This window comes from Bufo bufo, chromosome 7 (assembly GCF_905171765.1).
Source record: "Bufo bufo chromosome 7, aBufBuf1.1, whole genome shotgun sequence".
Taxonomy (NCBI): domain Eukaryota; kingdom Metazoa; phylum Chordata; class Amphibia; order Anura; family Bufonidae; genus Bufo; species Bufo bufo.
In genome coordinates, this window is record NC_053395.1 from 11,678,492 (window position 1) to 11,692,467 (window position 13,976).

The window sequence follows — 13,976 nt, forward strand, 5'->3', positions numbered from 1 at the left end:
CTAGTCAGGCCCATATCAAGCAGACCATAAACAGAGCAGAAGACAGATACCTGCCAGATTCTTAAAGGCGAATGTACTAGATGCAGAATATATATATATAATTCCTGCCACATATTGCCAATACCTGCTGGGATCCTAGACTATTGCATACAATGGAGGATGCCCGCGGCGAACCACAAGTACCACAATAGACATCCTACACAAGGTAACAAGTGCGGATGTAATAATTAATATAACAATATAACAAAACAATAACAAACACAGGTGCACTCTGCAGTAATACTAAATCCTCAAACTGATTTTAAAATTGAGAGATTAGTCAACATGTCCTACGGTGTAGAACATGTCTAAGCCCGGACACCGCGACAAGGTTTCTCAAGTAGCCCGGGACCCTACACTCTCCAACCTGAGCCGTTGGGCGATACCAGGAGCCAGTGGGCAAATTACAGGAGCATAAGGCCGACTCACAAACAACTCACCAGTTACCTCCAGCATGTGGCCATGCCTGCAATGGGAGGAGGGAGGAGTCTGTGAGTCCCACTCAAGACTTGCTGATATGTCCCAGGCCTCACAGGTGCACCTAAATGTGGCCTGTAGATGGAAAACAGGCACATTTAAATAGGAGTTTATACACCTCCAGAAATCTATATATACAAACTAAGAAGACAGGTTGGCATTAGCAGGAGGTGCTTCAAACCCACATGCAGTTGTGCATATATATAGGGGAGCAAATCCTGCACTTGTGGCCCGTTGCTATTGGCAATCCCCAGCAAAATGCATACAATGGAGGATGCCCGCGGCGAACCACAAGTACCACAATAGACATCCTACACAAGGTAACAAGTGCGGATGTAATAATTAATATAACAATATAACAAAACAATAACAAACACAGGTGCACTCTGCAGTAATACTAAATCCTCAAACTGATTTTAAAATTGAGAGATTAGTCAACATGTCCTACGGTGTAGAACATGTCTAAGCCCGGACACCGCGACAAGGTTTCTCAAGTAGCCCGGGCTGCATTTTGCTGGGGATTGCCAATAGCAACGGGCCACAAGTGCAGGATTTGCTCCCCTATATATATGCACAACTGCATGTGGGTTTGAAGCACCTCCTGCTAATGCCAACCTGTCTTCTTAGTTTGTATATATAGATTTCTGGAGGTGTATAAACTCCTATTTAAATGTGCCTGTTTTCCATCTACAGGCCACATTTAGGTGCACCTGTGAGGCCTGGGACATATCAGCAAGTCTTGAGTGGGACTCACAGACTCCTCCCTCCTCCCATTGCAGGCATGGCCACATGCTGGAGGTAACTGGTGAGTTGTTTGTGAGTCGGCCTTATGCTCCTGTAATTTGCCCACTGGCTCCTGGTATCGCCCAACGGCTCAGGTTGGAGAGTGTAGGGTCCCGGGCTACTTGAGAAACCTTGTCGCGGTGTCCGGGCTTAGACATGTTCTACACCGTAGGACATGTTGACTAATCTCTCAATTTTAAAATCAGTTTGAGGATTTAGTATTACTGCAGAGTGCACCTGTGTTTGTTATTGTTTTGTTATATTGATCCTAGACTATTGCTGCATATTGTATGGATCTAAAGCTGCCTCTTATAACATCAAGTAAAGACAAGTTGGACCCTATTTTCTGTGTGGAATTCCATCATTCCTCAGTTACTCCTATTTACAACACTCAATTTTGTTGCATGTGAGCCGGGATACAGGAGTCCAGCCGTACTACAGGTAGGAGACACCGTTGACACAATACAGAGACAATATCCCCCTCTGGCGTTCCTCACCTAGTACGAGTGCTCATACCATCTTAAAGGGCCCTGCTATAGTACCTGCGCAAGCTGCAACTGGCGCCACGAACTCTTATTCACCTATAAATCTGACCCACTGCATAGCATGCCCACTGACCCAGTGTCCTGCTCATTGCATAAAGTGGCGTCACGAACAGGATCGGATTGTATTGTGTGTCCATCCCTAATTACAGAACCGCATCTAATTGTGCGCAAAAACAGACTTAAAATCGCATGTTTCACAGTATTAGCAGGGCTGAAGATTGTGCAAAAATCGCTAAAAGTGACTTTCTTACTTGTGTTGCTGTGCCAAGAAAGCGCTGCATGTGCGCTGCTGCAAACATGGAGTTAATTCGATGTTGTGGAGATTTGCATATTCGTTTCAAGATGGCGCTGCATCTTCATGCCAAAAAGACAAAGAAATCAAGAAACGCCCTCCCAGGAGCGCGAAAATGCTGTCTACGCCCCCCAGAAGCGGGAAAATATAGCGACACCCCTAAAGAAAGGCGCAAAGATGTCGAATACGCCCCTTCAGGAGCGGGAAAAATAGAGAACGCCCTCCATGGACTTGTCACTGACCTAGCCCGAGGTGATAAAAGCTCCACCCTCTGCAGCCCTCCTTTAGTACTGGCAATCAGTGTATGCCGAAGCGCAGCAAGGATGGCGTACCCGCGTCCAAAGTGGAACCAGATGGCTATCGATGGAGAGGATGTTTACCCCGATCAGCCACTGGAGATCCGAGTCTCCCAACTTATGCAGAGACGCAGCCCCCCAACTTTGGATACCTCTGTGTACCAAACCTCTACAGTACCTACCCTGCCTGGTACACCGGAGATGCCAGAGAAGATGACCGCTGAAGTTCCAGCTCCTGCGATCGGTGTTCCGGACCTGATGATAGAGTTCCAGGAGGCCGTGGATCCCTCCGCTCTGTTAAGTGCACCAGCGGAAGGCGATGTACCTACCCAGATGGATGTGGACGTCGTACCTGCTCCCGCGGAGGACGTCGCTGACGTCACCGCACCAGCTGAGAAGAAGGCCGTGAACCAGATGGCGCTCGAATCCAGAGAGGACCAGCAGAAGGCACCGGAACCGGCCGCCCGGCCGCGACAGCAGGTAGGAGCTACCCCACTCCCTGAGGCCCAGGCCCGGTCCGTGTCCGTCCCTCCGCCACGTACTGCGACCCCATCACCGGTCATCAATCTCAGGCCTACCAAGCCACAGCCACCTCCTGGTGCGGTGGAGGCGGCTGGAGATTCCACTCCACCGCCCAGTTACAGCCAGCTCAGTAGCCTCAACCCAGAGGTACCCCACGAGATAACTGCCTTTGCCCAGACGGCCTGGGAATACAAGTCGGCTGTAGAAGAGTGGGTGAAGGAGGTCCTTGATTGCCCCCAGTCTGGAGACCCCGTCCTGACCCGACGTACTGGAACCGTCTTATGGTTTTCTGTGGAGCGCGGTGTGGGATTCCTCCAGGATAACCACTCAGGCACAGAGGTATTTGTAGGCCGCAGGTCGGTAAAACGCCACTACTTGCCCCAAGAAAGGCATAACTTGTATATTGGGGATCAAGTCAAGTACACCCCCATGCGGTCAATGCAAGGACTGTTTGCAGCCGGAGTCACCCTACTACAGAAACCGCTCTCCCCTGCCATCACCCCAGAGACCTGGCAGGAGGATCCAGGCTCTGCAGCTAGGACCAGATGCCTGCAAGAGACCCCAGACGGCCGACTGGTCTTCAAGGAAAAGGCGCAACCAGCCCCTGCACCTCTCATTCCTGACCTATCACCTCCATCAACCCTGAGGGTAGGACAGATAAACAATTCGGTCCTTACGTTCAACCCCAAGGTGCAGCCGTGCTTTTTGCCTCCTTATATGCTCCCCTGGAAGCAGTCTGCACAATCTTCTCCAGCTCTCCCTGCACCAATGCAGCCAGAAGTTCTGCCTCTTCCTGCACCGGCTGTGGATCTCGGTCTGCAGCAAGCAACAGCCACATTCTCCAGGTTGGCTGTACAACCAATACCTACTGTCACCGGTAGAGGACGCTGGCGCACCACCACCAACACCACCCTAAGCTACCAGCAGAGGCAGGAATTACCTCTTATGCATTTTAGCAGCTCGAGTAGTGATGAGGAGCTGGACACCTACCTGTAGGGTGTCCCCACTACAAAGAAAGTCATCAAGTGACATTGCTTGGGAGCCACGCCAGGGACTGATTACCTGACGGGTGAGGACCTGTTGGCATTGTTTGTGTGCTTTTAACCTTTTGTTCCAGGTTGCCAGTGTTCTGTCCTCATCCAGATGGTCATGTCAGTTAGGACTCCCCCCATCAGCACTTAACCCTTTATGTCCAAGTTGAAAGTTTTATCCCCTTTCTCAGGTTACTTGATAGCCTGTTGCTGCTATTCTTATATGACATTTTAACCCTTTGGATTACAATTGCCTTTTGCCCTTTGGATTGCAAAGGACTTTTCTACAACTTTAAGCACTTTCAGGAAAAAAGGACTCAAGTTATTGTTGAGCCTCACCTGACATTGACATTTGCACTTATAAAATTTGCACTATTTTATAAAATGTTTTATTGCAACATAAAAGCTTGCACTTTATTCTCATGTACTATTGTAACCAGTTTACAAATGTTATGCAATGTTCAAGATAACCTGCCCATTGTGTGTATTATCCATCTAGGTGCCACGATGCGAATTTATGCACTGTTCAAAATGATTGCACTTAACCATTGCACTTAACAAAAAATGTCGCAACTTACTTAAGCGTGCCTTTTTACAGCTCTTGTTCTCTCCCCCCTCATACGGACTGTCATCAGAGGGACATTAAATACCAATGGCCTACACCTGGTGATATATACCCATAGGTACCCAGGGTAGGACCAAATGGTCTAGTTACACAGGTACCCCTGCTGCTTCAGGAATCGTTAGAAGCCCTAGGCTGCTCCTTCCCGCTTGTTAAATGTTCCAGATTGTTCTCATCCGGAGGTGTCTCATTTCCAGGAGATCCATGGGAACGTACTGCCCTCCTCCTGTGACTTGCCAGAAGTGTACGGAGACGACGCATACCTCCCCTTCTGAGCCTTTTGCCTAAGGTAAGGCGCCTCAAACCTTAGAGCCATATATATTCTAGCTTCCTCTTAGTCATCATAGTGATCGTGCTATAAGCCAAATTTCTTCAGGCTATGATGCAGGGAAGGGAATACAGGATAAAGCCACCCTTTCATTTGCGGGCTTTGCATTACACAATGGTGGGATTACGGAGTAAAGACACCCCCATGCTCTCTTTGATGTTCATGGCCAGAACATACAAAGTCAGTCAGCGATGCATGCTTTGTGCAGTTATAGGTTACCTGGTTATACCAAGATAAGGAAACTGTGTGTTGGACACCTTATGCTAGCGGGCAGGAACCTCGAGGAAACCGTTAAATGTTTTGTCTTTGTATGTCATTTCTATGTATATTCATGCAGCACTTTGTATTAATTGGGTACCCAGAGCTCACTCCTCACCCGCCTATCTTGCGCCGAGGACGGCTTCACTTAAAGTAACGGGGTATGTAACATCCTGAAGTATGTCACTAAACTTCTGTTCCCCTGCTTCATAATGTCAAGTGTATGTGTATTGTCATCTGGTATAAGTTTGCATCATTTTCTCCATAATGTGCATTTTCCAGGCCTGGTGCATTGTATTTATGCTGTAATATCCATGTACACCAGCAAGTGGCAGCAGTATGTAGCAAAACCAAGCCAGTTAGTATATCTAGACTGGAATAGACCATTCCAGGCTAGCTTCCCCCTATCTGAGGAGGAGTGGAATGTTCCCACATCCTACTTCAGGAGGAGGACAGAAAGTTCTAGGCAGTGTACCAGCCACCCCCCGTTGGGGTAAGCTGTGTGAAAGGGAGCTCACAGAAATAGGGACCCCAACCAGGGATCCAAGCCCCCCTGAGGCGAAAGATCAACCTTCCTAGCCTGAGTCCCTTACCTCAGCTGGTGGACAAGGAAGCAGCCATCTACAGAACTATCAGATCTCCAGGACGCCACCATCATTCCCTGCGAGCAGTCCTGTAAGTACAGATTCCAGAACAAGGAGAAGATAAGTATCTCCACAGCTAGTCAGGCCCATATCAAGCAGAACATAGACAGAGCAGAAGACAGATACCTGCCAGATTCTAATAGGCGTATGTACTAGATGCAGAATATATATATATAATTCCTGCCACATATTGCCAATACCTGCTGGGATCCTAGACTAGGTCGAAGCAGTAGGGGAACTGTGTCACCATTTTTCAGCAGCAACATGGGTAGGTAACATGGTATCTGTATTAGGGTGGGACTAGTGACTTACAGTTATTGTTATATGCCATCTTTATGAGTAGTATTGCACCGTCCAATTACACCCTACAGCATCCATTGCTTGGACGCTGTGAACAAGAGCTAGGTAGTTGTTCAACACTAGGGGACAGCAATTGCACCCGCAACTACTCCAATGTTCACAGCTTCTGTTTATTGTCTGTTACCTGCTGTATATGGTCACATTATCCCCCATTGTGATTCTCCACATTGCAGAGCCCTTTTGTGGCCCAGTCTCCATGTTCTGTCCCTTTTGAGTCTCACCTGTAATGTTCATGTGATTTATAATAAATAAAATGAGATTTTTTTTTACCTTGTTAAATCCTTGCTCTTTTTTTGTACAAGAAGACAGATACCTGCCAGATTCTTAAAGGCGTATGTACTAGATGCAGAATATATATACAGTATATAATTCCTGCCACATATTGCCAACACCTGCTGGGATCCTAGACTATTGCTGCATATTGTATGGATCTAAAGCTGCCTCTTATAACATCAAGTAAAGACAAGTTGGACCCTATTTTCTGTGTGGAATTCCATCATTCCTCAGTTACTCCTATTTTACAGCACTCAATTTTGTTGCATGTGAGCCGGGATACAGGAGTCCGGCCGTACTACAGGTAGGAGACACCGTTGACACAATACAGAGACAATATCCCCCTCTGGCGTTCCTCACCTAGTACGAGTGCTCATACCATCTTAAAGGGCCCTGCTATAGTACCTGCGCAAACTGCAACTGGCGTCACAAACTCTTATTCACCTATAAATCTGACCCACTGCATAGCATGCCCACTGACCCAGTGTCCTGCTCATTGCAGATAGAAAGCCTTTTCAGATTTATCATGTTAACCTGATCAAACCCTGGATAGACAGGGAATCATTGGTAGCCTCAAATACTATGGTTAGTGATGTGCTTCAACCAATCCCTCCAGTCAAAATACTGTAGGTGAGTCCTTTTCAGTGCACCAGCAGCAGGAGGTATAGGAGATCCTTCAGATCTGGGGCACAGACTCCTAAGAAAACATCATTTGACGACTGAGCCCAATAGTAAAGTAAATCTCAAGCCATACAGAATAGCAAAAGTGCATAGAGAAGTGGTGTCATCTGAGGGTAATGCTTGACTTGGGGGTCACTGAAGAATCTAAAAGTGGGTGGTCCAAACTTATACTAATCTCAAAGCCCAATAATACATGGAGGTTTTGTAATGACTTCAGAAAACTGAATGAAGTTTCAGAATTTGATGCGTCTCTCGTTCCCAGGGTAGATGAACTGATTGAGAGGTTTGGTAATGCAAGGTATATAACAACTCTGGATCTCACAAAGGGTTACTGACAGATACCATGGTCAGATGAGACCAAGGAGAAGACTGCCTTCTCAACCCTAGACGGGTTGTTTCAGTTTGTAGTGAATTGGGTTATGTGGAGCCCCTGCTATGTTTCAGAGGTTGATAGATCTGATCTTGAGCCCACAGCGTGTCTACGCAGCTGCTTATCTTGATGATGTGGTCACGTTCAGCTCAGGATGGAAAAGTCACCTCTGCAAAATACAGGCCATGCTAGATTCTATTAGTGATGTGGGCCTCACCCAGAGGCATGGAGGAAGCTAAATACCTGGGCTACATCATCGCCAAAGCATTTCTCGGAATCACTGGTCAATACCGTTTGTGCCCATTTTGGCTTAATTGCAGCTCCATTGACTGCCAAAAGGCAGTAAGTTGGTGACATGGACCCCGGAGGCAGAGAAGGCTTTTCAAAGCTTAATGGGGTTTTCCTAGATATTTTAAATGATTACCTATCCCTCTGATATCGCTGCTTGGTATCGCAGCTCAGCCCTATTCACTTCAATGGAGCTGAGCTGCACCTAGGCCATGTGACCAATGGACAGGATGCCACTTGGCCTAGGGAAAGCTATGAGAAGGCTGTGGAGCTAATGCAAGCGCCAGGGGTCCTGGGTGATTGACCCGAACCGATAAGATAATAATGACCTATACAGAAGATAAGTCATCAAAATATCTTGAAAAGGCCCTTTAAAGTCTGCTCTGTGACAACAGCCAGTGCTCCTTACCCCTGATTTTATGAAGGAGTTTCTGGTCCAGGCGGATGCTTCTGATGTGGGGTTGGGAGCAGTTCTGTCACACCTTGTGAATGAGTATTGGAGTCACTCAGATACTATCTGCTGGGTGGTAGGAGACTTACGTTGGTGACCAACCATGCTCCTCTAGAGTGGATGAATAGAACAAAGAGAGAAATGAACGAGTGACCAGATGGTTCTTGTCTTTACAGAATTTTAATTTTACAATGGAACATAAGACGGGAAAACTGCGAAGGAACGTTGATGTATTATCTAGAGTTCACTGTGTGATGTCTAAGGGGAATTTCAGACAAGAGTGTCCAGTGAGAAAAAACGAAGCTCGGTGTGGGACTGTGATTTCACGTTATGAACACTGCTTCTTTCACAGGATCACATGGCATTATAATGATTTATAATGCTGTGTGTCTCTGCCTGACCTTACATCTGACTGAATTACACTGACAGCATTATGTGAGTATAATTCAGTAGATGTAAGGCCGGGCAAAGACAAACAGCATTCTAAATCATTATAATGCTGTGCGGTCCCGTGAAAGGAGCATTGTCCATAATGGGAAGGCAGCCATGTTGTGGGCTGGACCAATGTTTATGAGGCTTCCTTACGGGTGTAGAAACAGTGAATAACACTTAATGCCAAAAACATCCAACCAACCCACAAGAATAATAGAAATCAGGAAAATGAGTGTTTAAGCTATAAAATGGCGTATACATAAGGTATGTGAGTTATGTCAAGGTCTTAGAAGTGGAAGGTCAGATCGGTGTCAGACATCTCCTTCTTGTAGTATTCATCAAGTAGTTCATTTTGAGCCACAGTGAGATGGCTCTTCCAGTCTCCGCTGATCCCTGAAATAAAGGACGTACAAAATGTAAGGACTATGACGTGTCTACTGCAGACCTATGTCACTATGATGTCACTATGATGTCATCAGTGGGAAGGGACACTTCATACCTTTCCTCATGAAGGGTGATATGGTAAAGTCCATGACGTGGGAAGGCATGGTGCTGTAGTTGGCCATGCTGTTCTCTTTCATAGACTTGAAGGTGGTGGACTGGTAAATCTTCTCCAGAACATCTTCAGGTAAATCCTTCCTCAAGAACTTCATCACTTTTCTGATCTCACGTTTTGGTTCCTAAATTGAGGTTCAGAAGTCAACTAACAAAAATACTTGTATTTGTGTAGATGGGCTTCAAAAATATAGTGCTTACTGTACCCTAGAGACCAGACACAAATATATTGGTTGATATTGCCAGTCAATCCAAGGAGATGACGACATAGATCAAATAAGCCCATTCTGATATCATTCCAAAAAATACGTGGATAAAATTAATGTTCACCTCACCTCTAACATGTCCTCATAGAAGAGGTAAAGGATGTCTCTCTCCTGCCTTATCTTCCACCAGTCCTTGACGTGATTGCTCCATGATCCATAAGCAACTAGGGAAGGCAAGCAAGGACATAATTAGAAGGGTATCCTACCTACCTGTGTTACTCCCCTCCATCTTACCCCCTCTCTACATCTGATGGCACCAGCTCTAAAGTTTAAACCGTATGGTGGGAGTCACCGCAGAGGAAGTGGAGCAGACCGGTTGCCAAGCCAATCATCAGACACTGAAGCCTTACTCACACATGAGCTTTGCAAAGATGGACATACCCTTTAAAATAAACCCTGAACTGATTTAGAGGGAGCTCCTGAAGTGCCAGAAGAATTGATTAGCACCCCTAACTCCTTAGAATAAAGATGTTGCCAGAATTTGTGATGGAGGCTCCTGCTGGAACCTCTGCTGCAGATATCATCCTAGCATGCTGAATTCTTTTTACCTCAAGGCTGTGGATAGAGAAGTCTGGAAGCAGCTTATTCCGCCTTACCATTAAGAAACATGCACACTGGCTTCAGACAAGCATGCATGTGTGTGGGGCATCGGTAGGAAGATCTACTGGCCAAACAAGTGTTTGACAGCTATCTAGCGTATATGGCCACTTTAAGATGTCACAACATTTTCACCATGAGCTGTGCCTATAAAGCAGCAGATAACATACAACCCATATATACCTTTTCCCTTTATGAAGCTTTGTAGAAACTCTTCAAAAGTTCCAGGATCTGGGAACACAGGGGCCATGCAGTTGAAGTGATAATACGACACTAACACATCCTTAAGATTTCGGGCCACGTAGATGACCTGCGGGTAGAAGACAATACATCGTTTTATATATAGATATACGTTCCGGCTCCAGTGATATATCATAAAAGTTGGGCATTTAAGTAGAAGCAGCAATGGTAATTTCCTCATCTCAAACAAGTTATTGAAACAAAAGCCAACACCAGTGCTGGGTATACCCCCACAAAAAAATGTCATTGTCTCAATAATTTGTCCTGTAGCCTTTATCATAAATTAGAGGTTGACGACAATGTCTCCTGCAGTTCACAAGTCGACTTATTGTGTGCTGAGCCATGGCATCCCACTCTTCTTGAAGAGCGGCCCTCAGGTCATTGAGGTTCTGGGGTACAGAGTTACGAGCCTCTATGCGGCGACTCAGCTGATCCCATAAGTTTTCTATGGGATTCAGGTCTGGAGAAAGTGTAGCCCATTCCATTTGAGGTACCCCAGTCTCTAACCCTAGATGCTCCCTGGCCCATGCAAGACGATGATGCCTGTGCCTAATGCTGTGGTCAGGTACCCTTGCAGGTGGTCTAGCATGCAGACCACGCTGATGTAAACGGTTTTGAATGGTCTGACATGACATTTGGGTGGCTCTCACCGCCCTTAAATGTGCCTGGAGTTGTGTGGCATTCATCATCCGGTTCCACAGGTCATTGTTCACATCAGTGTGGGATGTCCACTTCTTTGCCTTTCTGTGACTCTTTAAGTCTTTATCTCTGGTTCAACCTGCTGATGACACTCTGTGACACTCAAAGCTCAGTGGCCACTTCCATCTGAGAACATCCTGCTTGAAGCCTCGCAATGGTGAGGTCCTGTTGATCAATTGTTAGGTGTCGTTTTGGTCTCATGATGTCAAAATGTGAACAGCATGATGAGGAGGACTGTTTAAATATCAGTTCTAATTGCACCAGGAAATGTATTGGGTGATTCATGAATTAAACACCTGTTAGAGAACAGCAAGTTGTGCAAAAAGTACTGAAACAATGAACAGTTGGACATGTGCATTCAAAAGTTTAAAGAAGGTCACATTAAGTTCACCTGTAAAGGTTAGAGAGCATTTTAGGTTCTTCTTGACATTCTACCCACAAGCCAAATATCCCTAACTTTTTGTGATCAGCGTATACATCTTCTGAGAGAGTGGACCTGGATAATCCATACATGGTGTCCAGATGGCATAAGAAAATGCTGCACTGAGAGACATTTGAGTGACTGACAAAGTTCACGAGGAAAAAATGGTTGCATAGTAAAATTGTCTTCAAAGCCAAAGAGATTAGAGGTTTATGTGGAAAGAGATGAAGCAGAACAGACCTGGATAGAGGTCAAAGAAACTGAGATGAGCACTCCAGGAGGAGAACTAGAGCCGGCTAATATAGAGAGATATAGTAGGCTGCCCAGCATGAGACACCTGATAATAGAGCATTATTTGGACCCAACCATAAAGCAAGAGACCACAAACGAAGATATGCAGTAGGTGGACCCAATTCTACAAGAAGAGATGGACCTGGACCTTTAGAGTAATGTGTGACCAATTCCTACTGCAAGGAAGATTAATATAAGCCTGTTACATGGCAGGAACAGTAGACATAGCTTTATTAGCAGTAATAGACCAAGCTCTAGAGATGTAGACCAGGGCCTACAGGAGGAAATAATAGACCTGAGTCTATGGTAGGTTGTCACCAGCCAAGGTCCACAAAAAGCCCACATCTTGTTATATCCAGTACCTTGCAGTTCTTTTCCCAGAAACTGTTTGGCAGGGTTTGCACGGATAAATGAGATTTGATCACTCGTGGAGGCTTTATTGCATTAAGTAATTCAGTCCCTGAGGAGGATGAGGCAACAAGTTAGATGTTGGAAGATATGGTTGAATATATTATAAAAGAAGTGACTGTATCGGCATCACCTACCTGTTGGTATTTCAGGCACTGCAAACTCCAGAAAGGGCACCCGCTCGAAAATGGCTCCGCGCTGGGCTTTCTTTTTGTCTCCATTCTGTAGAATTAAGTCTACAATCTCACTGATCCAGGTGGTACCTGAGAAGCGGCAAGACATGGCACGGGTCAACATAGCTCAGAAAAATAAGATATGAGGCAAAAGGAGCTTCAGGGTGGCTCAGTCTCCTGGGCCCTGGTGTGCCCCCAACCTCTGCACACCTATGATATTCAGAAGTGTCCATAGTCCTACCAGATTTGGGGTAGGTGTCTATCAGCACGTCTCCTTCTCCAGCCTGGAACTTCTGAACGTTCGCCCAGTTTTCTGCAAAGGTTCCCAAAATGGGCATCCCACTCGCATCTCCCAGCGGGGGGCGGACAACCATGTCTGCAGATCTGTCGGCGCAGGAGGGGAAGCTTTCAGCTGCAAGGACAACCAAACAGCACCACTGGAAAGATGAGGAGATATGGCGTCTGTCTGTACGCTGTAGCAAAGAAAGAGTTAACCAGTGCTAGTAAAGACTCTTGTGCTGATGTTTAGTTACACGTTCCTTGTCCTGAAAGCTTAGTGTCTTTGTTATCCTCAAGCAATATCCTCTAGTCACATCCAGAGCTGCATCGACAATTCTTCTTGCAGCAGCGTTATAAGTAAAGGCCCTGCCCCTGGAAATGTGGCAGAATCTTAATCCTCAGTGATGACACCATTACATTAACTCATTGGCTGCGTACTGCTGATAAACAGATAGGGGCGGTGGGCTGGCTCCTTCTTTTTTGCTGTAGGAATCCCCTGTAACATTTCGATACCCTGCACCCAAACATTTACTATTAATCCTCCTTTATTGTACTGTTCTGTCTGTGAAGGTGTCAGTCTTTGCTGTAGTCCTATTCTGTGCATGAACCAGGAGGCGCTGGATGAACAGGGCTACAGGTTCCACCCTGATACAGGGTTGCTGCAGTAAGTGGACGCTCAGGGTACCTGCACACGGTGTGGATTACAAACGTTTTTCTGCTTGGATTCTCATGTGGAAAAACTGCTTACAGTAACAGCAGAGTGAATGTGACTAGATAAATCTCATCTGCACTTGTTTCTTCTCTGCAGATATTGACCTTCCGTGCAGAATATCAAATCACCTTATGTAGCGGAGGTTTCCCAAAGACTTCAGTAAGTTGTTACCATAAACCAAAAATCTGCACCAAAAGCCGCAACAAAAAAGGCACAAATATCACATCAAAACCCGATAAATAATACAGATTGATGTGCAATCTGCACCGTGTGTAAGTACCCCTAGGAGAACCCAGAGGAGAAGGGAATTTACGGCTCGTGTAGAGGTCTGCCATCTACGGGCACCACTGCCCAGGTCTTGTTGGACCTGATAAATACAGATGGCGTTACACTAATTCATCAGCACAGGATCTAAGAAAATATCAAATGTCTTTTAAAGAAAAAAATGACCCCCTCTCTAAACAACCTGAGCACTAAAAGCCACGACAGCGCCCCGTACCTACCTGAGAGATAGCAGAGAGGAGGATGCAGCCTGGCACAGTGAGCGGCTGCACCGACTAATACAGGAGAAGCCACGGGGCAAAGGGAAGGATCAGGGGCGGGCGCTGTCCTGGTGCCAAACAGTCATCTCATGGGAGTTCAT

General features: G+C 46.1%; 1 protein-coding gene across 5 annotated transcripts; it reads right to left on the reverse strand.

The window, feature by feature from the left end:
• Positions 1-8,467: 8,467 nt before the first annotated feature.
• On the reverse strand, positions 8,468-13,976 carry LOC121007536 (sulfotransferase 1 family member D1-like). Of its 5 annotated transcripts, XM_040439539.1 has the most exons (9): positions 13,837-13,932; positions 13,165-13,306; positions 12,584-12,754; positions 12,307-12,432; positions 12,124-12,221; positions 10,294-10,420; positions 9,583-9,677; positions 9,192-9,372; positions 8,468-9,085 (listed from the first exon to the last, which is right to left on the reverse strand). In XM_040439539.1, exons 2-9 carry the CDS (start codon positions 13,223-13,225, stop codon positions 8,979-8,981), a joined length of 966 nt encoding a protein of 321 aa, XP_040295473.1. In that variant the 5' UTR covers positions 13,226-13,306; positions 13,837-13,932; the 3' UTR covers positions 8,468-8,978. The 5 variants fall into 5 exon arrangements, with proteins under 5 accessions (XP_040295473.1, XP_040295477.1, XP_040295479.1 ...); XM_040439543.1 differs by lacking the exon at positions 13,165-13,306 and having other exon boundaries at positions 8,469-9,085; positions 12,584-12,815; positions 13,837-13,976; XM_040439545.1 differs by lacking the exon at positions 13,165-13,306 and having other exon boundaries at positions 8,469-9,085; positions 13,837-13,972.